The sequence below is a fragment of the Hyperoodon ampullatus genome, assembly GCF_949752795.1.
Source record: "Hyperoodon ampullatus genome assembly, chromosome: 13".
In the NCBI taxonomy this organism is placed as follows: Eukaryota; Metazoa; Chordata; class Mammalia; order Artiodactyla; family Ziphiidae; genus Hyperoodon; species Hyperoodon ampullatus.
In genome coordinates, this window is record NC_136926.1 from 23,824,740 (window position 1) to 23,848,487 (window position 23,748).

At 46.3% G+C, this 23,748-nt stretch overlaps 1 protein-coding gene across 1 annotated transcript in view; it reads left to right on the plus strand.

Annotated features, from left to right (window-relative positions):
- MTMR3 (myotubularin related protein 3) overlaps positions 1 to 19,787 on the plus strand; it is a 57,327-nt gene extending 37,540 nt beyond the window's left edge. The window contains exons 9-19 of the mRNA XM_079716970.1: positions 2,345 to 2,550; positions 3,086 to 3,217; positions 4,207 to 4,318; positions 7,291 to 7,486; positions 8,284 to 8,469; positions 11,075 to 11,245; positions 12,468 to 12,613; positions 13,380 to 14,796; positions 15,893 to 16,003; positions 16,475 to 16,563; positions 19,188 to 19,787. Of these exons, the coding sequence (XP_079573096.1) occupies positions 2,345 to 2,550; positions 3,086 to 3,217; positions 4,207 to 4,318; positions 7,291 to 7,486; positions 8,284 to 8,469; positions 11,075 to 11,245; positions 12,468 to 12,613; positions 13,380 to 14,796; positions 15,893 to 16,003; positions 16,475 to 16,563; positions 19,188 to 19,359 (2,938 nt within the window). The 3' untranslated portion in view covers positions 19,360 to 19,787. The remainder of the gene's footprint in view (positions 1 to 2,344; positions 2,551 to 3,085; positions 3,218 to 4,206; positions 4,319 to 7,290; positions 7,487 to 8,283; positions 8,470 to 11,074; positions 11,246 to 12,467; positions 12,614 to 13,379; positions 14,797 to 15,892; positions 16,004 to 16,474; positions 16,564 to 19,187) is intronic.
- The last annotated feature ends 3,961 nt before the right edge of the window (positions 19,788 to 23,748 follow it).

Genomic DNA, 23,748 nt, shown 5'->3' on the forward strand with positions numbered 1-23,748 from the left:
CTCCAGCATTGCTGGGAAAGATTTCAGAAGAAAAGGATGTGCAGGAAAGGCCCTGCCAGCCTGTCCTGTAAAGGGTTTGCTGTCAATCAGCTCATTGGTTACTCAGCACCTATTATAATATGCTAGGAGGCATTTTAAGAATCAGTGAGGTTTTATTTATAGTTTGGCTCCATTCAGCAGGTGACCCAATTGAATGTGTTGGCAATACACAAGTACTTTCCATTATTTGTCTCCTAATGAGGGAGGATTTAAAAACTACAAGCAAACTGATGGTTCCAGTGGAATTTGATTATTGCCACATTTAATTTATTGCTTATGAGTTTTAGGATTGAAAACAAAAATCCTTCTCACGTTGTTCCTTGAACAAGATAAATAGATTCAATAGTCTGTTTGTTAAAAATCCATCTGTGCCCTACATGTGTTATATGTGTGTATGAATATATGTTTAGAAACAATTTTAATGGGAGTAAAAGACATTGACAGTTCTCTCTAGGATATAGAATTGGGAGACATTAAAATTTTTTGCTTACTAGCTTTTATATTATACTCATTTATTTTTAAAGTGAACTGATTACCTCTATAACTTCTAAAAACAGCTTTATTGAGATGTCACATACAATTCACCCTTTTAATGTGTATAGCTCAGTGATTTTTTTTCTAGTATATTCACAGTGTTGTGCAACCATCACTACAATTATTTTAGTACATTCTCACCACCCCAGAAAGAAACCCCAGACCCATTAGTAGCCACTCCCCATTCCCTCCCCAAGCTCCTTAGCTCTGGGTTATCATTAAATCTACATTCTGTCTCTATAGATTTACCTATTCTGGACACTATATAAATGGAATCATAGTATGTGGTCTTTCATAACTGACTTCTTTCACTTAGGAGCAATAACATACTCAAGGTTCATCCGTGTTGTAACATGTATTAGAACTTGATTCCTTTTCATTGCCAAATAATATTACCTTTATAACTTTTTAGTTGCTGAAATTGCCTAACTAAAATTCCTAATGAGGAAAAGCTTGAGTTTTTAGAGCATCTTAAGGTAGACTATGAGTATGATTTCTGGTCTTATTTCTTTCTTTTTTTTTTTTTTGCGGTACGCGGGCCTCTCACTGTTGTGGCCTCTCCCGTTGCGGAGCACAGGCTCCGGACGCGCAGTCTCAGCGGCCATGGCTCACGGGCCCAGCCGCTCCACGGCATGTGGGATCTTCCCGGACCGGGGCATGAACCCGCATCCCCCGCATCGGCAGGCGGACTCTCAACCACTGCACCACCAGGGAAGCCCTGGTCTTATTTCTTGATAAAGGATCTTATCAGAGTATGGCTTATTGATGTCTATGCTATTCATTTCCTTCTAATAGTTTACAGAAGGGTGGCTGGCTCATTGAGCTATCTGCCTATAGTAAGAGCAGTTGTGATTCATGAAATGTCAGGAGGTTTTGTAAAGCAGTCCACTATGGGCCAGGTAAGTATTTCAGTCCCACGTGTGGGATCTTGTTTTGAAAAGAATCCTCAAGCCAGCCCCAAGTGTACAGTTGTCCCTCGGAAGTCAGTGAGGAAACAAATGTTTGTCAGCATCTATTATGCTAGGATATTCAGGTGTAGTATTAAAAAGGAGAGATTAATACTTCATTATTAAGTGTGGTATTTGTAGTTTATTTTTTAACTGATTTTCCAAAAATAAATTTAAATATTCAAGTATTTTCTTTATGAATATTAATTTTTCTCTGACAATACACTTTTAAATACACTTTTATCATTTTGTTGGTTATTCTACAAAGGTCTCTAAGATGGTTTGATAATCAAGAAAGATGCAGATAGGTTTTGTTATTTTTTATTTTTTATTATTATTATTATTATTTTAAATATTTATTTGGCTGTGCCAGGTCTTGTTTGTGGCATGCAGGCTCTTTTAGTTGTGGCATGTGGGATCTAGTTCCCTGACCAGGGATCGATCCCGGGCCCCCTGCATTGGGAGCACGGAGTCTTAACCGCTGGACCACCAGGGAAGTCCCTAATTCTTACTTATTTATTTTTTGTCTGCACTGCACGGCATGTGGGATCTTAGTTCCCTGACCAGGGATCGAATCCGTGTCCCCTGTAGTGGAAGTGTGGAGTCTCAACCACTGGACCGTCAGGGAAGTCCGGGGGTTTTGTTATTCTTGTTGCTGTATAAGACTTCTGCCCTGAGAGGACTTGAAGCTAACCCATCACTTACCTTCAGTCAAGCTGTTCATTAAGGCATTTAAAATCTACTATCTCACTTTTTGTATGAGCACAGAGCATCTGAATGGGGCCACTGGGATGGGTACAGTTGTTGTCTTGCTCCCCGCACAGGCACCAGAGCAATGGAGCTGTCATTGCCCGCTGTGGACAGCCGGAGGTCAGCTGGTGGGGCTGGCGAAATGCTGATGATGAGCACCTGGTGCAGTCAGTAGCCAAAGCTTGTGCCTCCGACTCCCGATCCAGTGGCAGCAAGCTGTCAACTAGGAACAGTCCCCGAGACTTCCCCAATGCAGGAGACCTTTCTGATGTGGAGTTTGGTAAGGTGCTCCCTGGGCCTCTGGCAGCAGTTTTTATAGCATCTGAGAACCTTTTCTTGAAATGGCCTTCTTCTTATAAGACACAGAATTTGTTTCATAGGAGAGAGAGAGTGAAGCATCAGTTGATGGGATTGTTTGAGGAGTCATGGATCTTGGCAAAAACCAGAAGACCCTCTGTTTCAGACTTGGTTTAAGTGGACTAGAGTGTTTGTTGTCTTTCTTGCCATCGTGACAAGATGGAATATATATGTGATAGGGGACCTGCAGTGTCTCCAGACCATGGGGGAAAACACCAGGATTATGTTGTAGTCATTCTAGGACTACAGATGTAGAAATGCGGTATAGGAGATTGTAGGCAAAATAGAAAACAAACTAGAGAGAGAAGTCCTATTGTATTAATGTAGTTTTGCTTAGGTGGATTTCACTTAATCGAGTTTTTTGGGTACTGTAATAAGTGCCTGTAGTTCTTATTTTGCGACAATTCTGGGAGAGACAGGTTCATTTAGTTTTTCCTTCCTGCTCCTGATGTCCCTAGATTCTTCTCTGTCAAATGCTTCAGGAGCAGAGAGTTTGGCTGTCCAACCACAGAAGCTTTTGATCTTGGATGCACGCTCCTATGCAGCAGCTGTGGCGAACCGAGCCAAAGGAGGAGGCTGTGAATGCCCAGGTGAGGTGCACAGTGCTTTCGTCCCTGACCCTCTGTCCCTGTGAGTCCACCCCATGCCCAGCTGGGTCTTAGTTCTCAATTTGAAGGGAATGGAAAGCCATGTTCCTCATCCTGTCTTGAGACAGCCAGAGCTCCTTCTTGGATTCTTAATACTGTATGCTCTTTTTAAGGGAGAAATGGAGGAGGAGGTGCAGTGAAACCAAAGAATCTTCCTTCCCTGTGCCAACTTTTAGGTGATAAGGAAAGTAAATCCTCTCCCATAATAAGACCTGTTATGTTTGGAAACTTCTTTAGCAGCTCAATTTCTCAGCCTTCTAAACGCTTTTTTTGTGTTTGACAGTGGGTATGCTCATTACTAGCCTCACAGAAAACTCCTCACATGACTTTTACTTAGAAAACATGGGGTAGAAATTGAAGCAGCAAATACAAAACTCTAGCAAAGTGCCTCAGTCTTGACCTCTAACACCCCTACTGTTTGAACGCTGGCTTTCTCCAGGGAAGGACCTGTTAGGTGCCAGTTGTGTGCTGTTGGAGCAGGTAGAGGCACTGAGCTCCTTTTTCAGATGTGAGCTAAGCTGGAATCTAAAAGCAGTTGTACCAAGGTGAAATTTGAATGCAGAAATGCATGGTTCTGCTACGTTCTTTTCCAAGAGATTCCAGAGATGCAAGTTAGGAGAGGCCCAAGAAGTAAACCTGGGGTAAGGTGGAAGTATACACATCTTTTTTAAAAAAAATAACAGCTTCTATTTTATATCAGTATCTTCTTCACAAATCTAACCTTCCTTTTTGAAAAGACAGCTAAAAATCAAGGACTCATAATAAAGTCCTCTCATAATAAAGGACTGAACTAATAGGCATCAAAACATTGGCATTTCATGAGTCGGCAGCTACAGTGGGTTTGTTTTATAGCCAGTTTGCTCCTTTTAAATTTGGCCATTTGGACTTTAAATTCAACATGTTTGTGTTCTCTTTGTTGTTATTCTCTCCAGAGTATTACCCGAACTGTGAAGTTGTTTTTATGGGGATGGCAAATATTCATTCAATTCGGAGGAGTTTTCAGTCTCTGCGATTGCTGTGCACACAGATGCCAGATCCGGGAAAGTAAGACCTTGGCTTTGGCTTTAAGTTTGCACTGATTTTTTTTTTTTTTTTAATGAGTTTGAAGGTGTCTTTCTATTTTTTGGTAAATTTCAGTTTAACTTTCAGAGTCCATGGTTATTCTTACTCCTGTGTTAGGAGCATGCAGCACAAAGGAGGAGCTGGAAGAAAAATCTAGCACTTTGAAAGGTTTAAAATGTGCAGCGAAGAACAGATCTCAGCCCTCAGAATGGAAGCATTGCCTTCTTATTTTTCCTGGGCCCTCTTCCACATGTTTTTGACTCAGAGTAACTTAATTCTTTGTTTTCTGACATACTGTAGTGACACTTAACTTGCTATGAACTGGAATGTTTTACCGTGAAGAATAAAAATTTATTCATTATGTTCTGAAAAGGGTTAAAAATTCTTTAAACTTGCCAGTAGGTCAGTTCCTTTTACATTTGCTTCTGATTTCTAAACTACCATCTTACTTACTAAGAACATTACTGTGATTTTTATTGCTTATTAAAAATGAATGGCTGGCATTTGCTGTGAGGAAGGTGAAATAACACTCCTCCCCCCAAGGGAACTGTTTGAATACAAGATAAATTAGGAGGAATGCTCTGTAAAACAAATATGGACAGATAAATATTTCAAAGCCCCTGTTTTACTGTTTCAGGAAGCCAGAAATGGTGCCAGAGAAGACAGAATTTTCTCTGTTCTGGTGTTTGTGCTAGGTCCCATAGCTGTTTCCCTGGGTTCTGTTCAATAGATCTCATGATTGCATCAATTTTGCAGCATTGTTTGATTTATTAAATCAAATGGCTGCCTGAACCACTTGTACTAACTCCTGGTAGCAAATGATTAAATTCATCACAGTTGCAGTCAGCCCAGAGGGTGAAGCAGTTGTCCTTGGAAATGAGATCGCTGCCCTGCTTTGGGGATTAGCAACTTGCATCTGCTATACGTATTCAGAACCTAGCTAGTAGTACTCTTTCCTAAAGGAAGGGGAGGGCATAGAAAGAGCCTGGCTGAGGATTCAGGAGATCTGCCACTAATTGACTGTGTGACTTAGGCCAGTGGCTTAATTCCTGTGGTTATCAGTTTTTCCTGTCTATAAAATAAAAGGGATAGAGTCAGTACTACCTGATCTCTAATATCTTCCATAAGTTAAAATTCTTTCTTAAAAAGCTGTTTTTTAAACTCTGAGTCAAGAAGATGTAATTAGCCCTTGCTTGGTCCAAATGAATGTCAGGGAGGAGGAGGGAGGTTGTAAAGGAAGAAGGAAATGCTTTGTCTGTCTTTGGCAGCAAATCATAATGCAGTACTGAAGCTTCCCTTGTGGATAAAAAGCTATGGCAGAGGCGGGACCAGCTTATAAGCGAGCCTCCTGACACTTGTTTGCAGCTGTAGAGGGCTACAGCATGCTTAGGTTGCTACCTCAGCTTTTGAGAATAGGACAAGGGAGACTGGAGTCTCAGCACACCTCCTCCGTTGGCAGATTTTGGAGTGCAGCTTCTGTGTTAGGCATGGATGGATGACACCAAGTGGTATGTAAGAATGATTCAGTCAGGTTCAAGAGAACCAGGTTCTCATTTACTGTTTCTCCAGGGGCCAGGAGATAAATTAGTATTTGTTCTCCTAAGCCTCATCTTTTATTTTTTTTCAAGACTGTGTGAGAAATGAGAATAAGTAATCAATCCACCAGCAAAAAATGTTTCTCAGGTATTTAGTAGGACATAGAAGGTCTTGAGATAGAATTTTTATCCACGTTTTAAAAAGTAGGAACCTTCAGTGTGTGCTAGGCACTGCACAAGGAGGGTATAGCTGTGCCTGAGACACAGTGTCTGCCCACTGAGGAGTCAGAGTCTGGTTGGTATAACAAGCAAATCCATGTGAAGCCAGTGCTTATGCAGTACATTCTGGTGTTTGTTTGCCTGGAAAGACCCTCTCTTTGGACTATTCCAAAAATTCATACTCATTCCCCAAGGTTTAATAAGCCTTTATAGGCTAGTCTTGGCAAAAGCCTTCTCATAGTCCCCTGACAGAAGTATTTATTCTCTCCTCAAACTCAGAGTTTGAAGGACTAGACTGTGGTCTTAACTACAAATCTGATCACATTTTGGAGAAATTGGAGCTTCTTTGGGGGGTTGGGGAGTAGAATTCATGACAGGGCACAAGAAATAAAATGTCAACACAGTTAAAAAACCATTTGTGATCAGCTTGTGATTATTCCCAAGGGGCCATTCTTGGGATCTGATACTTCCTGAAGGCCTTTCAAAAGGTTTTTAGATCCCTGCTGAATCTAGTCTGTACTAAGCCCAGCAACTGTGTAGCCACAGGCGTACTAATTTGTGTGAGTCTAAATCATTAGTTTGGGCCCATCCAGTTTTAATCCATAGACATTCAAGACTTGATCAGTGGTAGGTGTTGGGGTGTGGGTAGTAAGCGATGTTGTCTGCACTGTTGTTGGATGTGGCATCTAGCTTGTATCTTATTACAGACATACTTATATTTGATTTTTCTTTACCTTTTTTTTTGAGAACTTGCTGGGCAGAGTTGCTGATCATTAAATATAAATATTTTCTCTTTTCCATCTCAGTGGCTGTGTTTTTTGTTTTTTTTTTTTTTTTGGTTTTTTTGGAAAAGATTCCAGGAAGAGCTACTTTTCTTATACTGGGTAGATACACCTATTATGGACTAAAAAATATTAAATATTAATTCTCTCTGGGAAATTAGCTGTAAGATTTTTGGAACAGAAGGTGGCCCTGTTAATTACTGTCCTATTTCTAAGGCTTTCCTCTATTGCATGGTAGGGCTTGGGTTTCATTCTTGTACATGCTTTGTAAACACAGAGATTTTCTGTTTGTTTTGGCAGTGTTTTATTTGGAAGGAAAAGTCTTTGGGAATTGCTTTTTAATATGACTGGTATTTGGCATGACCCAGTATATCATAAAAATCAGCATTTCCTATCCCCTTCTGTTTTATTTTTGTAGTTGGCTCTCAGCTCTTGAAAGTACAAAATGGCTCCATCACCTGTCTGTGCTTCTGAAGTCAGCACTTCTGGTAGTGCATGCTGTGGATCGTGATCAACGACCAGTGCTAGCACACTGCTCGGATGGCTGGGACCGCACCCCCCAGATTGTGGCATTGGCTAAGCTCTTGCTGGACCCTTATTACCGAACTATAGAGGTAGGATTTGACACTTCAGGATGAATGGGGGAAACCTTGGAGGGTTTTATGATCAGTTTTGATTGAGGTGGCTAGGTCCAGTGAAAGTGAAATTTCTTTAGTTTTGAATCATTGCTCCTTTATCTTGAGCTAAATTGTTGTGGTACATACCACAGTGCTTGTGCCTCTTAAAAGGGGGTAGATTGTGGATAACAAGGTATTGAGAATACAGACATGTTTTCCTTTGCAGAGTATCTACTTGGATACCCCAGGAAAGTGGGGCTTCTATAGAAGGATCTTGACATGCTTATTATGGTAATGGGTCTGAATATCACCACAATGTTCTGTGGAGAAAGAACCCTATTGTGAAATAATCACCTATTGGGTTAAAGATATAAGAAAAACCATAAAGGTACCCTAAAATATATGTAAATCTGGGATGGGGAAAGATTTTACAAACATGACTTTGTAAGGATACCATGAAAGACAGAAATTAAAAAATAAAAAAGAAATTAAGGGGGAAAAAAAGTATGACTTTTTTATAGTGAATGAAGGGTTAAAAATATAAATAGTCTCAACAAAGACTTAGATAAATGCTTAGTTACCACCCTTTTGATGATTATGCAATGGAGTTGAGGGAATCGGGACACTGCCCTAAGCCTGTGTCCCATCCTTTGGCCGTGGGGCTGGGTTAGAGGCTCCTGGTGGGCTTAGTGGGAGGGCGTTAAAAGGGATCACTGTTGGTGACATTAGGCTCAGGACAGTTACAGTTTGGATAGACAAGCACAAATGGGTCTCTCCTGGGTGCTTCCCCGCAGGGTTTCCAGGTCCTCGTGGAGATGGAGTGGCTGGATTTTGGCCACAAGTTTGCTGACCGGTGTGGTCATGGGGAGAACTCGGATGATCTGAACGAGCGTTGCCCAGTGTTTTTACAGTGGCTTGACTGTGTTCATCAGCTTCAGAGGCAATTTCCGTGCTCTTTTGAGTTCAATGAAGCATTCCTTGTGAGTTTGGGCTTGTGATTCTTCGTTTTGGGGACCTTCTAAATTCATAGGGGTATCAATGCAAATGTTAGTGGGCCAGTTTTCACATGAAACTGCATCCTTTCTAGAATTTGAGGGGTCATTCTTCCATTTTTAATTAAAAAACAATAGTAATAAACAGGTATTTGTTTATTTTGTGAATCCATGTGTACTAAGTTTACATAAACTTTGAGTTCTTCTAAACATAACTTTTAAAATGGATGATAAAAGCACTAAACAGTAGTTAGAAATAGAAACAATAGATTTTCATCTGCTCCCTCCAGTCCATCTACCAACCCCCCTGCGTCTGTCCCACACTCTCTGCTCCCTGTCCTTTGTAGGAGGATGTACTGTCCTTGCCCTCTTCCAGCCCCTCCTCCACTTGTGCACCAGCTTCCACCCCGCTCCTTTGCTCAGCTTCATGGCTTCAGCATTTCTCCTCCCTGCCCTCTGCATCAGCCTATTTTCCTTTTTACCAGATCATTGCCATCAGCATACAAGCATGGTATAGTGCCTCCTATTTCATCAAAACCGTTTCTGGGCCCTGCATCCCCCTCTAGCTATTATCTCATTTTTCATATCTCATTTCTTCACAGCAGAGCTCCTCAAGTCTTGACATTTACTCTCTCAAACGCTTCTCCTCCCATTCTCTTTTAAACCTGGCCCAGTCAGGTGTTCACTCCACCACTTTACCAGAGCTGCTCTTGTTAAGGTCACCAGTGACCTTCACATTTGTAATCCAGTGATCAGTTTTCAATCACCCTTCTTTTTTTTAATGCAGTGTAAGTGATAGATAACATTATATTAGTTTTAGGTGTACAACAGTGATTTGATATTTGTATATATTGCTAAAAGATTAACACAAAATTCTAGTTAACATCTGTTACCATACATAGTTATGAAGTTTTTTTTGTGTGATGAGAACTTTTAAGATGTCCTCTCCTGGCAACTTTCAAATATATAGTACAGTATTACTAACTTACAGTCACCCTGCTGTACATCACATCCCACGACTTACTTATTTTATAACTGGAAGTTTGTACCTTTTGACTGCCTTCATCTTCTTTGATCCATCATTAAAATTTGGCACAATTTAATCACTCCTTTCTTGAAACACTTTCTTCAGTTGACTTCCAGCACACCGTCTTAGTTCTCCGCTTCACCAACTGGTCCTTTCTGTCTCCTTTGCTGGTTCCTCCTTCCCTCCCCACTCGTGAATGCTGGGAATGCTGAGCCTCCTCCTCTAGGGATTTCATCCAGTTTGTTGGCTGTAATTGCTCTCTGTGATTCCCACATGTATACGTCTTCAGCTCAGATCTCTCTCTCCACTTAACTCCAGGCTCTCATCCACTTGTGACTACTCAGTATCTCCACTTGGATGTCTTAATGGTATTTCAAGCTTAACATGTTGAGAACTTAGTTCTTGATTTCCATGTGTCTCCACCCCAAAACTTATCTTCCAGAAGTCTTCCATCTCACCAAATGGCAACTCAAACCTTCGATTCATTTAGGGCAAAAACTTTTATGTCATCCTCAACTCTCCTTTCTTTCATATTCCATATTCAGTCTGTCAGCAGATTCTGCAGCTCTGCTTTAAAAATATATCTAAAACCTGATAACTTATTGCTACCTGTGCTGTTCCCAGCACTAGTCTAAGCCACCACATCTCCTGCCCCAATTCCCGAGTCAGTCTAGCAACCTGAGGAATCCTTCTAAAACATGATACAGACCGTATCATTCCTCTGTCAAGAAACCTCCAATGACTCTGCTTTTCACACAGAATAAAAGTCACAGTCCTTAAAGTGGCCTGCAAGGCCCTCCTCCAAGGCTCTCTCCACAGTCCTTAAAATGGCCTGCAAGCCTGTCCAGACTCATTTCCTCCCATCCTCCGCCTCATGCAATGTCTGTCAGTTCCTCAGAAGTTGCAATCCTCAAGTGCTCACCTCAAGGCCATTGTGCTGGCGGTTGCCTCTGCCTGGAGCAGCCTCCTCTCCCACCCCCGGCTGGTATGATCTGCTCTCTCATTTCCATCAGGTCTCTGGAGGCCAGTGAGCCTTCTCACGCTGCCCTGCATGTGCTCTGGCCCTCTTACCTTGCCTTATTGTTGTCCATAGCACTGGTCACCCCTCCCCCTACAGCCAGAGCGAGCTCTACCAGGGCAGGAGAGCCGTCTTCTCACTGTTGCCTGTCAAGCACCCACAGAAACGTTTGGGGTATGTGAGATGCTCAATAGCAACTTGCTGAATGAAAAGCTGTTTAGAAGTTCAGACTTGGGTTGCACACTGACCTGCTCCTATGCCCAGTTTATATGGGTAGCCGTTAACTTGGGACCTTGGAGACTGTTTACAAGGGAGGCCAAGAGGATGGGGGTGCCAACACCCTGTCTTTGCTTTTTTGACTCAGGAGTGATGGTGGCTGGGGTTATGAGGAGTCTGCGATTGAGTGGCTTACTTGGGTCCCCCATCCTTACCAAGCGTGAACTGAAGTGCACATCAGGGGTGTTGGGGAAGGTGGCTTAGCTGGGCTGACCTTCCCCCAGAAAATGTGTACCCATTGCTTGATTTTGCCTCATATTGGACTCCCATAGGTGAAACTGGTGCAGCATACCTATTCCTGCCTGTTTGGAACATTCCTGTGCAACAACGCCAAGGAGAGAGGGGAAAAACATACTCAGGAACGGACATGTTCTGTGTGGTCGCTGCTTCGGGCGGGCAACAAGGCTTTCAAAAACCTCCTGTATTCCTCTCAGTCAGAAGCCGTATGTATTCTTCAGTCTTTTCTCCCTCATCAGCAGAATGAATGTGGGGATGGGGACATATGGGATCTTTTTTGAAAAGTGACTGTTTTCTCGAAGGCATCTCAGTTGTCTCTGGATGGAGTAGCTCCATTTTTTCCCAACCACTCTGTCCTGAGAAAGGCCTGTTTTCTGGTTATTCTGCCCTGCTTCTGACTGCTCTTTGTTCAGGGTGGTTTGATTTAACAGACATCTCTACTTTGCCACTCTAGACATGAATCTTTTCTGGCACCTCCGCCAGAGCTTAACTTATTTCTAGCATGTTCTGTCTAACAAGTGGAGGAGGCACTTAAGTTGTTCCCTGGATGCCCCTGATAGCTCAGAAGGAGCTGCAGGCCCCCAGCACCCTTCCAGTGTCAACAGGCAATGATACCCATTGCGGCATCTGTCTCAGCAGAAAACTGTGTGTGACACTAGCAGTGTGTCTGTGTTATCCTCTGCTCACATGGAGAACTGGCAGGCCCTTTAAGACTTTGTTCCTCAAAGGAACACTTTCTGTTAAGCAGAGAAAAGGAGGCACTTATATCTGTGCATTGGTACACAGTAATGTACACAGTAATGTTCCTTTTGTCAGAATGCATCTTAAATTCTAAAGTCACAAGGAAGCTAATCAGAGGTTACATTGATTTGCTGGACTATTAATTAATAAACCTCTCACTACAGTTAAGTAGTCCAAGGAAAGATTGAAGCTAGCTGCTTCTCTCTCTCCTGTGCCTGCTGGGGAAGTAACAGTACAGAAGAAAATTCCCTCCTTTTCACTTGATTAATTTAGATGATCCTATAAAACAGGTTTGATAATGTTTTCTGAAGCCAAGCTTTTGTACTAGGGAACTAACTATCACCATCTAGCAGAATGACTCATTTTCTTGTGCAGTAAAAGCGACAAATTAGGTTGAGAAAAGCCAGTCATTCAATAAAGGTGACCTAAGAAACAACGAATGAGAAATGGATTTAAAGAATTTTTTTTAGATTTTCATTCCCACAGAGGCTGTCAGGTGAAAAATGTCCCGTCTACCCACCACCCCCCGTGATAGAGCTGCATCCACTCATGCTAAATGCCCCTTAGAGATTATGCAGGACTGCTGGGCGTTCCTGCTTGGTGCTTGCTTCTTCACCCTCATTTCAAGACATTTCTAACAGACTTGTTGGAAGTTGTTTAAACCTGTGTCCACCGCTCTCTCTTCAGGTGCTGTACCCTGTGTGCCACGTGCGTAACCTGATGCTGTGGAGTGCAGTGTACCTGCCCTGCCCATCCCCGTCCACCCCCGTGGACGACAGCTGTGCACCATACCCAGCCCCTGGCACCAGTCCTGATGATCCACCTCTGAGTCGGTGAGCCTGGGGCTGATGCCAAGACTGCAGGTCCTTTGTGGATGTACTCCTGTGTTGGGATGCATCCAGGGATGGTTGGAGATCATGACATTGTCTGGTTCCACACATCTTTCTTAGATCTCTGAAGTTTTCTTAGGGAAGGTATAAGGGTTTTGGGCTATAAGGCTGTAAGAGCCTTGTTTCCTGTAGAGTACTGGGCCCTGTTGCTACATCACTCTCTTGCATGCACCAAGCAGTTCCTCAGTGATGGAGCATATCCTCTGGGTTCCTTGTGACCCTCTGGCTGGAGTTTCAGCCACTGCCCTGTGCTCCTGCCTCCCTGCTGTGACTTCCCGTCCTGGGCTTGAAAGACAGATGCAGTCAGATGATAGACAGTCTGGCTTTGAGACATATGAATTAGCTTTATTGAATTCAGACTGATGAATAATAATTTAAAATATTGTAATATCAGAAGATCAGCAGTGCTACTTTCCTCTGCCACTAACTGAGAAACAGCAGTATCATGAAGAATATCTTTTAAAAATAGCATTTGCTATTAGCTTATTTGTATGTGTTGGGCATGGGGTAGGGATGGTGCCAGAGGAATAGAAGTACTCATCCTGGAGCTCTGCCTTCCTGCAGTCTGAGCCTTACTCCAGATGCGCCATGGCTCCTTGAGTAGCCATGATGGAGCCGTTTATGAAATGACTGCCTGTTAAAACCTGTTGTCTCCTACTTCCCTGTGAACAACCTCATATCCTCATTTCCCCCAAACTCCTTCCTTTAGGCTACCAAAGACTAGATCATTTGACAATCTGACCACAGCCTGCGAGAACACAGTGCCTCTAGCCAGCCGGCGCAGCAGTGACCCAAGCCTGAATGAGAAGTGGCAGGAGCACCATCGCTCGCTGGAACTGAGCACTCTGGCTGGTCCTGGAGAGGAGCTTCTGGATCCTGACAGCCTGGGGAAGCCAGCCAAAGTGCTGGGTGGTGCCGAGCTGTCTGTTGCAGCTGGAGTAGCTGAGGGGCAGATGGAGAATATCCTGCAAGAGGCCACCAAAGAGGAGAGTGGGGTAGAGGAGCCTGCCCACAGGGGGATGCAGGAGGTCAAAGAGGAGGCTCTTCTAGAAGAGGGGAGCAGGGGGAAGACCCCTGAGTGCCCAGCCATTGTGCTTCATCAAGAGCCAGAACTGGGTGATGCTGCTCTAAGGAGCCACCATCCAGGCACCAGCCTTCCTGTGCTCTCACAGGGTATTCCTGAGCAGCAGGGTGGGCACAGTATTCTCCCCAGTTCTCTCCAGGAGCCCCCCCGGGGAGAGGATGCCCAGGAGGTCCCTGTGGAACAGTCTCGAATAGGAGCTATCACACAGGACAGGGAGGAGGCAGTCCTTCCAATCTCAGTAGATGTGAAAGTCGGCTCTGGTACCTCACAGTCAAGTTCTCTGCCCTCCCAAGTTTCATTTGAGACCAGAGGACCAAACACGGATAGTTCCATGGACATGTTAGTGGAAGATAAAGTGAAGTCAGAAAGTGGTCCCCAAGGCCATGATAGACCTTGCTTACCTGCCAGGGTAAGCACTGACAGGTTCAGTGGCAAGGAGGAGCTTCCTCAAGCCATGGAGCCCAGGCCTTCAGAGAGGAGCCTGGCTGAGAGGCCCCAAGTGGGATCTCTGGTGTATAGGACTTCCCCCAGCAGCACCCAGAGCCCAGCACATTCTCCTTGTGCCTTGCCTTTAGCCGAATGTAAAGAGGGGCTTGTGTGCAATGGTGCTCCAGAGACTGAAAATAAGGCCTCAGAGCAGCTCCCAGGGCATAGTACCCTCCAGAAGTACCCTACCCCCAATGGGCACTGCACCAATGGGGAGACTGGTAGGAGCAAGGACTCACTGAGCCGCCAGCTGTCTGCCACAAGCTGCAGCTCTGCCCACTTACACTCGAGGAACTTGCACCACAAGTGGCTGCACAGCCACTCGGGGAGGGCGTCTGCAACTGGCAGCCCTGACCAGCCTTCCCGCAGCCACCTGGACGACGACGGCATGCCTCTGTACACGGACACTATCCAACAGCGCCTGCGTCAGATTGAGTCGGGCCACCAGCAGGAAGTGGAGACCTTGAAGAAACAAGTGCAGGAGCTGAGGAGTCGCCTGGAGAGCCAATACCTGACCAGCTCCCTACGCTTCAATGGGGACTTTGGGGATGAAGTGGTAAGTACACCATGGTGCCTTCATAGCTGCACAAGGAGACAGGGCACACTGAGCTGGGGCACCCTTTGTACAGATTTCTGAAAGAACTGGAAAGTTCCAGAATTGAGAGAGGCTGGAGATCAGCCTCAGCCAGGTGATTGGCAGTGTTCTTCTTTTTCTTTCCTGTCTTGCTTACTTTCCACAAGTATCCTGTCTAGACAGAATAAGGAAGAGAGTTAGCACTCACTATGTGGTTGGTCAGTTCTCTTTGGAGAGAGGATCATGCCTTGAGAAAAGCGTGAACTCCTGGGCAGAATAACATTTGTAGGGCAATGTCAAATATTCCTGTGAAATCATAGTGCCTGTCCTACCCCAGTAGCTAGTGAACAATTAGCTGCTGCACCCCACCCCCAACCCCCAAACATAACATGGGCTGTAGCTGTGAAGGTTTAGTTCTTTTTAAACAGATATCTGTACCTACCTTGTGGCAGGTGATGGCAGTAGAAATGGGGAGAGGTAGCACTGATGGAGCCTGGTGACTGGAGTGGTGGTACCTGAGGGGAGGTTCTCAGGGAGGCAGTCTCGACGTGATTAAGGACAAGTGTGAGTCTGGCTCTGAAGCAGTCAGCGTACATTAAAGGCGGGCTCATCCAATGACTTTCACTTCAAACTGACTTGGTTTTTCCTTTATACTAATGATGGTTTCTCATTTTCCCAAAGAGTCCTTCAGAGAAAGGACATGCCCAAAGCACTTAGTTTCATCACACACATGTAAGTGGCAGGGTTGGACTGACAGGCCCCTTGGAGCAGCTGACACTGAGTTCCCACTTCATCCTGGTCATTTCTGCCCTACTCACTTCCTGGAACCCGAGGCCTGTCTTTCCACTCCAGAATCCCTGCACATAACCTTAGATCTGTGTATCTCTCTTCCAGCTGAGCTCAGCCCTGTCTCTGAACCTGCTCAACCCAATTCTTGATGGCTGAGGCAGCTAGAGATTCAGCAGCCCTAACACCCAGGCCCGCCCAAAGTCCTCAGTGCTCCCTTCTTTGCCAAGCCCTTTCTTCTTCTGGGAGGAGACCAGGTTCATTCTGTTCAGCTGTGTTTGTTTGCCAACAGACTTCAATTCCTGACTCGGAAAGCATTCTGGATCAGAACTGTTTGTCTCGCTGCAGCACAGAGATTTTCTCTGAAGCCAGCTGGGAGCAGGTGGATAAACAGGACACGGAGGTACAGGCTCAGCCCCTGTTCTGAGTGCCACCCATGCAACTGTTCTGCAGTTCTTCTCTACCCCCATCATCCATTCCCCCTGCCCCTGGCTAAGGAATGACCACACAGCACACTTAGCCTTGAGCCTCTCTGAATCTCAGCACCTGTGAATTCCCATCAAGCCTAGAATTTCTCAGCAAGGGAGATGCAGCAGGCCAGCCCTCTCCTCATTGCGTCTATGAACTGGAGCCTTGCCAGCTCTCACAGCGACCCAGGGTGCTATTGCCTGCCACTTGATCTCAGGGGAGTTTGAAGTCCCCTCCAGGGAAACGATTTGGACGCCTTTCTTGTACTGCTGACATCAGACCTGATGGGCTGGTGCCACTGGAGCCAGTGTGGTCCTTGTGACTCTTGCTGCCCCCAGCATGGCTCTGTTGGCTCCGGCTGGATGGCCCATCTCCTGTCACTAACCTGGCCTCATCCGTTTTACAGATGACCCGTTGGCTCCCTGACCACCTGGCCGCCCACTGCTATGCATGCGACAGCGCCTTCTGGCTTGCCAGCAGGAAGCACCACTGCAGGTGCCACTGGGAGGGTGGGGTGGGGTGGGTGGGGGTGTAGAGGCTGAGATTTGGTCCACAGATCCTGCAGATTTGAAAGATGCAGGCAGCTGGCTGGCAGTGTTTTGAGGCAGACCCCAGGGTCTTCAGGACCCTGACTCACCTTTTGTGTCTCTGAAATTGGTGTTTGCAGAACTGCACTGGGTGTCTTTCTTCCATTTTAGAGTGATTGTAAGTTTTGAAAATGATGTCCCTTTTTTATTTTGCTTCCTGGATTGGTGGAGCAACTGCCACCACCACCCACACCGCCATTTCTTATTCCTAGAATACAGTTTCTTCCGATTCAGCATGGCTGCTGTGAGCAAAGACGGTTTTCCTGCTGTGGGCAGGGAACTTCGTGTTCCTACTCCTTAACCCCCGCTCCCTGACCGCATACTTATTGGTTGGAGGACTAGTGGGAATAGCTTAGGGTATAGTCTTCAATCCATAAGGCTCCTGACTTCTTTCTTCCTTCTGGGTTGGGGTAGTGAGTGGCTAGGGATGCTTTGCCCCAGCTGGGGTGGTGACTGGAGGATGTTCAGTGTTCTTGGGGTAGGGATTTTATCTGAACTGTGACATAGCCCACCCACATGAATGGACCTCGATTGAAAATGGAACCACACCTCTTTGTCTAGTGATGATGCTTCTAAGACTGTATATCTCCCCAAGCTCACCCCAAGCCCAAATGTCTTTAGTTGGCTTCTTCTCTGAGCTCTTTCTCCCCTCCTTGCAGGGACATTGACCGTGTTGATCAAACGTGGTGAGCATTTGCAACAACCTGTCTGTGATTTCTGCACACCTACAGTAACTTCTCCACACTAACGCTACCATTTCCCCCTCTCTGCACTCATTGGGATGAAGCTTGGGGCAGGAGTGCAGGCAGGCAAGCAGGTGGGCTTGGGTGGGGTGGGGGGACCACAGCAGCTGGCTGAGGAGACCATTACAGCTGAGTCAGGTTGCAGCCGTGGTTGCCCCTGCTGACTGCATAGGTCAGCCGAGCCATCTTGCTTATGGCAAGAAGCGGTGCTTCAGCAGGGGCTGGTCTTGTGGAATAGCCAGTTGAGGGGTTTTAGAGCTATTTCTTTTGGGTCAGATGCCGGTGACTTTCAAGTCAAACAGCATGACTGCTTTTTTTTTTCTTAAGGAAAAAAAAAAGAGCCCAGGACTGAACAGAGGTGGTCTTTCCAGAGAACTGTTAGCGCTGAAGACTTAAGGGAAAACTCCACTTAGGGTCTATCAGGATCCCCTGAAAGAAGTCAGATAGAAAAGCTTAATTCATCAAATACATGTCAGGCCTTTAAGCTGAATTCCAGAAGGTATGTTAAATAAATGTACACATCCAGAAGTAGATTTAGGTAATTTTTCTCTATAACCACAGTTGTTGCTGACTCATGCTTTTCAGAAACAGAGTTGTGAAGTACTCACTGCATTCTAGAAGATGAAGTCCTGTGTTTGTTTTAGTTCTGTCTTTTCATTGCTCCTTGTCTAGCCTTTTCCTTTTGTGGTGGTATTTTGTTGCCAAAGGGTATTCAGTATTCTCTCTTCTGTGCTTAAGTGGTCCTTAATCCAGCAGTGGGTTTCCTTTCTGAGGAGCATAAATGAAAAGGTAGTGAGTGATACTGGCTGAGGAGGAGGATTTCCTTTTAGATGCTTGCCCCAAGTCTTTGGCAGGCTGCATCAGACTCTTCCGAGTCTCCTATTCTAGGGCCTCCCCAGAGTGGGGTGGGGTTGTAAGGTGAGCAGAAACTCATCCTCTGCCAGTTCCCTTTCCTGGTAGTCGTGAAGGGCATCAGTTTGCGTGTGCAGACTTTTGCTGCACAGGCGCTCAGAGCTGGGCTTTCAAATGGAGGAGTGGAGAGAGGCCGGGGACCTGGGTGCAGTCAGGCCTTCAGGTAGAGCTGATATTCCCTGGAGATGCATGGGGGCAGGGGAGTGACCCAGTGTCAACTCATCCTTGTCTAATAGGGTGTGTGTGTGCACCTGCGTTCACCTGTGCTCTTGTCTTTTCACCCTGAGCATGTGTCACTGGTTGCTTGTCTCCTGGCTTCGCATGCTGGCAGCAATAGCAGTCCTAGATGGCAGCAGTCAATTCTTCGTGTTGTTGCCTCTGAGCCTTTGGGCAAGGCTCCTCACTCCCCAGCTGGGCTGGTAGTTTCTCTCATCTGATTAGCTCAGAGGCAGTTCCATTGGACTCTGGCCTCTCTATGATCATAAGCTACACAGAGGCCATTGCCCAGGTGGGTGTGGCCACGGGGTTTTCCTGGGCCAAGACTTGGCCATTGAGCTAGCAGCTGCCTTCTGCCCTGGGCTCATTTGTTCTCATGGATCTCTCTTGAGCAGCATCTACCTGACACCTTGTAACCTTGAGCCATAGTGGTGAGGCAACCAGGGTCCTTGGCCTTAAAGTGAAAGTGGTGTGCGATTGTGCTAGGGAGCAGTCCCCTCCCTTCCTGGCTTCTTCGTGGGTTTAGACAAACGAGTGTTTGATATTAGAGGAATCTCCGGCATATCTGAATCATGTACAGAGAAGCGCTGTCTTCTGAAGTTGGTTTCTCCACCCCGTGTCTGCTGACACTAATGCTGTTTTTGTTTCTGCTCATCTCAAGGAATTGTGGGAACGTATTCTGCTCCAGTTGTTGTAACCAGAAGGTTCCAGTTCCCAGCCAACAGCTCTTTGAACCTAGTCGAGTGTGCAAGTCTTGCTATAGCAGCCTGCATCCCACAAGCTCCAGCATTGACCTTGAACTGGATAAGCCCATTGCTGCCACTTCAAACTGAAGCTCAGTGACCTGGGGCGGGCAGAGTCCAAGCTGCTGTTCCTTTGACAGGCCCACGACAGCCTGGGCAGACTGAGAGGCCCATGCACTTTGGAATGGGGACATGGAAACAGCTGTGCAGAGTGATGGAAATTTGGGATGTACCACTGGATTGTAGATTGATCTCTCCCTCCCCAACCCACCCTGGCATTTGTTTTCCTCTCCATTTTCTATCCTCCCTCTGCCTCCAAAAATGAGACAAGTACCCTTTTTTTTTTTTTGGATGGAAGACCAGAGGTTGCCAGGCCCCCTGTAACTGTTGAGCTGCCTGCTGTCAGGCGATGCTGAGGGGTGCCTTCGTTCCTCAGGATGGGAGGAGGATGGTTGAGTCAGGAGTGGAGGCCTGAGAGAGAGAGCAGGGAATAAAGCCAATGCTGACGTTTGTGACCATTCCTCGTATCACTGCCACATCAGAGCTGATTGGATTGGAAAAACCTTTGCTGCTGAGGACGCCGAAAGCATCTGCTCTAAGGGCAGTGCCCCAGGTGCTCTCTCCCTTCCGAGAGGGACTGGGCTAGTCCCACCCCACAGGCAGATAAACGGGATTGGGGTTTGGAGGGAGGGGCACAGGCACATAGTAAGGGGGACCCCTTAGGCGCTCCCACCCCGTTTGGGGAAAGAAGGGGTACAGGGGTACACTTGTGAGGCAGGGAGAGGGCTGGGGATGGGTGGCTGGCTATTCTCCCCCAATGGGATTCTCTTTTTAACTTGACCCAGATTGTCTAAGGCTCCCCTCACTGTCAACAGTCTGCCTCCCCTCAGCCAGGCTGTGTGGAGCTTCCCACCCTCAGGCATAGGGTGCAGACTGGCCAGAGTGCAGTATCCTGCTGCCGTGGTCAAGGCCAAAGTATGCCCTGAGCCTGGAAGCCCCTTCCGGGGCCTGGTCCCCCAAACAATCTTTCTTCCTCATCTAGCACAGAGAAATCCAGACTCAGGGTTCCAAAAATTCCCCACTCCCAAACCAATCATGGATCTCCCCCTTTAGGGGTAGAATCAGCCTTTCAGAGTACAGTGTCTGGAGAAGGGAGCATGTCCCACAGACTCAGCCTTCCTCCGCCTCCCCTTGGAGCAGCGGAAAGGGCCCAGCGGTCCCACTGCCCTGCTCCTGTGCTGCTGGTCAGCAGTGAGGGGCCACTTGGTAACTCTGCAGGGCTCCTTAGAGAAGTGACAAAGCCCGTAGGAGATGCGAGGCACCTTTTCCTTCGTAAGCTTTGATGGGGTCCAAAAAGAGCCTTAAATCAAGAATATTTGTGGTGGAGGTGGGTATGGAGAAGAGTGGAGAGGAGTTTAGGTTTGTGCTTTGTGATCTTGGCATCCATGTTTTGTGCCTGCCCTCCCTCTCGGGGGAAGGGCCATGCTTGGCTCTGCTAAAAGCTGCTAACTGGTAACAGGGCGGATTGTGGTGGGCAGTGGGGTTGAGGCCTGGGAACTCTCCTGACCCTTTGGAAGCAATTCCCTGGCTAAAGGCAAGCTGTCTCTCAGGAAGGTGGCTCCTGTGTTGCCTGGGTGTAGATAAGACGTGGCCCAGAAGCCTTCCCTGGAGCTGTCAGTCCAGGCAAAGCCAAGAGCATCTGAGTGCGTCTCTGACTTCCAGTGGCAGGAGGTTGCTCAGAATCTGAATTTAGTGAAACAGGGTGTAAGTTCTTCGCACTCTGTGTGGTCTGGCCTTGCAGGTAGGGAGAAGTCAGTCTAACTGAAGATTGTGCAGGTCCTAGTGACAGGTGCCAAGAGGTTACGATACGGGTTTCTTGGGTCTGATGTACAGTGTGAATAAATGCTTGCAGCTCTTAGCCCTTTTTTGATCAATGAAGCACTTTTTTATTAATATTTTTCTTTGTATGTAAAGGAGGAACCATAACTCTCCGTAGCTGTATATATAACCCTTTTCTCCTAAAGAGGAGTTGGTCAGTGCTCCTATATTTTTCATTTTTTGTCAAAGCAAGAAGTAAATACTTTAGAACTGTTAAATATATAAATAAAGTGAATAAAGTTTAGTGTTCCGCATGGTAGCATTTGCTAACACGTTCTAATTCTTTTTCCCTGTGGTTTATTCCCCTTCACCCCATTTCCCTCTTACACAGAAGCAATTTGAGGTGCTGCTGAGAAAGTTGACTTTGACAAAGGAAAACTACTGATTTCTTTTCAACTCTGGACCTTGGCAAGGAGCCGCACAATACCCACACACTGCAACACATTTCCTCGACGGTTTTTGCCACTAACATCTCCAAAGCTAAAAAGGCAAAGCAGTCTGACATCTTAACAATCAGCTGTTCTTCCTTATCTGAAGAACTGAGTGTCAACAGTAATTAAAACTACCTCTGTCCTCCAGGCTCACTTTTTTTTTTTCTTGCTGTTGCTTTGATTTTAGCCAGTGCTCTGGCCCCTTAACCCCACGCAGGGAGCAACAGCTGCACCTGTAGCAGCAGGTAAGCACTGAGGCGTGCGTGCAGTGGAGACTGAAAGGATGTTTTGCGGGAGGGTGGCTAGAAAGTGCCTCTGCTCTGCCTGTCTTGGATGAGAGAATTACGGGTGGGCAGAGAGACCTTGGGCAGAAACTGAATTGGATGAGTGGATTGTGTGCCTAACTAGAGGTCTCCTTCCTCCTCCCACACAGAGGGAGGAACCTCTGCTCCTTAGATCTTCAACCAGCCGAGGAGGCCAGTAGTTTCTAGTCACTTCCGGACTAGTTCTTGTTCTTCGCGGAGGTGGATTTTCTTTCCTGTGTCACTCTTGGGCACCCTTCCCATCCTGTGGGCCTGTGGGGAACGTAACGTTATGCAGTTCTTCCTGAGGGAAGGTAGGTACTGAGTAACGCCCAGCTCTGGGGTTGCCAGCCTCACATCTGTGGTGAGTTGGGGGTTCTGATGAGTGACGTGCTCTGAGCTACCGGAGAGCCTTCCAAGGTCACTTTCTAGATGTACTCACTTTAAGTACACATGCACTTTAAAACAGCTCAGCTGGTTCCAGTCTGAGAGCTGTGTGTGCCATCTGGCAGGTGTTTGAGAACTAACTTGTCCTCTGGGAGGAGAAGGTGCCACTTCAGCTGCCTTCAGTCCATCTGGGAGCCAAGTCTGTGCTCAGACCAATTTGTAAAAACCTGAGTTGTGTCATAGCCAATGTGTGTCTACACAGAGCTCCTGTTGTGCCTGGGGCTAATGCTTAGTCCTTGGCAAGTTAAAAACACTTGCAGGATCTAGCAAGGCTGTTGGGTCCATAGAGGGGGATACTGGCGTCAGGGAAGATGAAGAGCCAGGTGCTGGTGAGACCTGCACGGTGCAAGTCAAGGCAAGGAACTGCCCTGTGGAAGAAGGCAGTATGTGAAGAAAAGCTCAGTTACCTGAGGACACAGCCAGATTTCTTCAGGCTGTCACACGGAGGTATTTGGTCTAAGCAGTGGAGTACTAACGGTGACCTTGAGATGCCAGGATGTCCTCTTCATCTCTGAATTTTTCCCCTTTCTGTACTTTGGTGTCCTTAATCCCAGTCCAAAAAATGATAGGACTGCCTTAATCCACTGAGACTTTCTAGTAAAGGTGTACAGAAAATTCTTTATTTTGCTAATATGCTCATTGTTCATTTCTGTTAGCAGGGAATAATATTCTAAGAATTAAAAAGGTACTGTGGCGGATTTAAAGGGGAATGAACAAAATGCCCCAGAGCATCTGTTAATTTCCAGCTATTAAAAAATATCAAAATGGGACTTGAGGATAAATCCTAGAATATGGTTTCAGGCCACTGTCCTTGAGACAGCTGATATACTTGGCCGCTGCACATGAGGCTGGGAGATCGTTACTGTAGCCATGACCTCTACTGATGCCTTAAGAACAAGGGCTGCTTTGAAGGTGCTGTTGCAGGACTTTTCATTTTGCTGGTACCTGTTCAAGTGATCTGTCTCCAGGGCTGCAGCTGTACCCACCCGACTGCATTAGCTGAGGGTAGGGCTAACAGTGAGTGAAAATGGACCTGGACTGTGGAGCAAAATGACCTGACTCTCCATTTGGAGTTTAGAAAATATGGCAGGAGTCCCAGCTGTTTAATTTCTAGTCACATTTTCTAAGAACCTTTGTTCAAAGTTGAGGTTACTGATGAGATGTCTGGAGGGCAGGACCAGAATGTGTGAGAGGCATCTAGCAGGAGTAGGTGGCTACGCTCCTAAGCCTCTGACTCTTAAACAGGAGTCTCCCTGCCCCCCGTACACAACCACACTTACACTTTGGTCCTCTCCCTTGTGTGGAGTTCATCTGCATATTTGTGCAGATACCAGCTGCCTCCCTGGTTGAACAGGGCTCTTCCAGACTAGGCAGTTGTCGGAGGCATGAGGAGGAAAGGGAAGGGGTACCCTCTGAAGTGG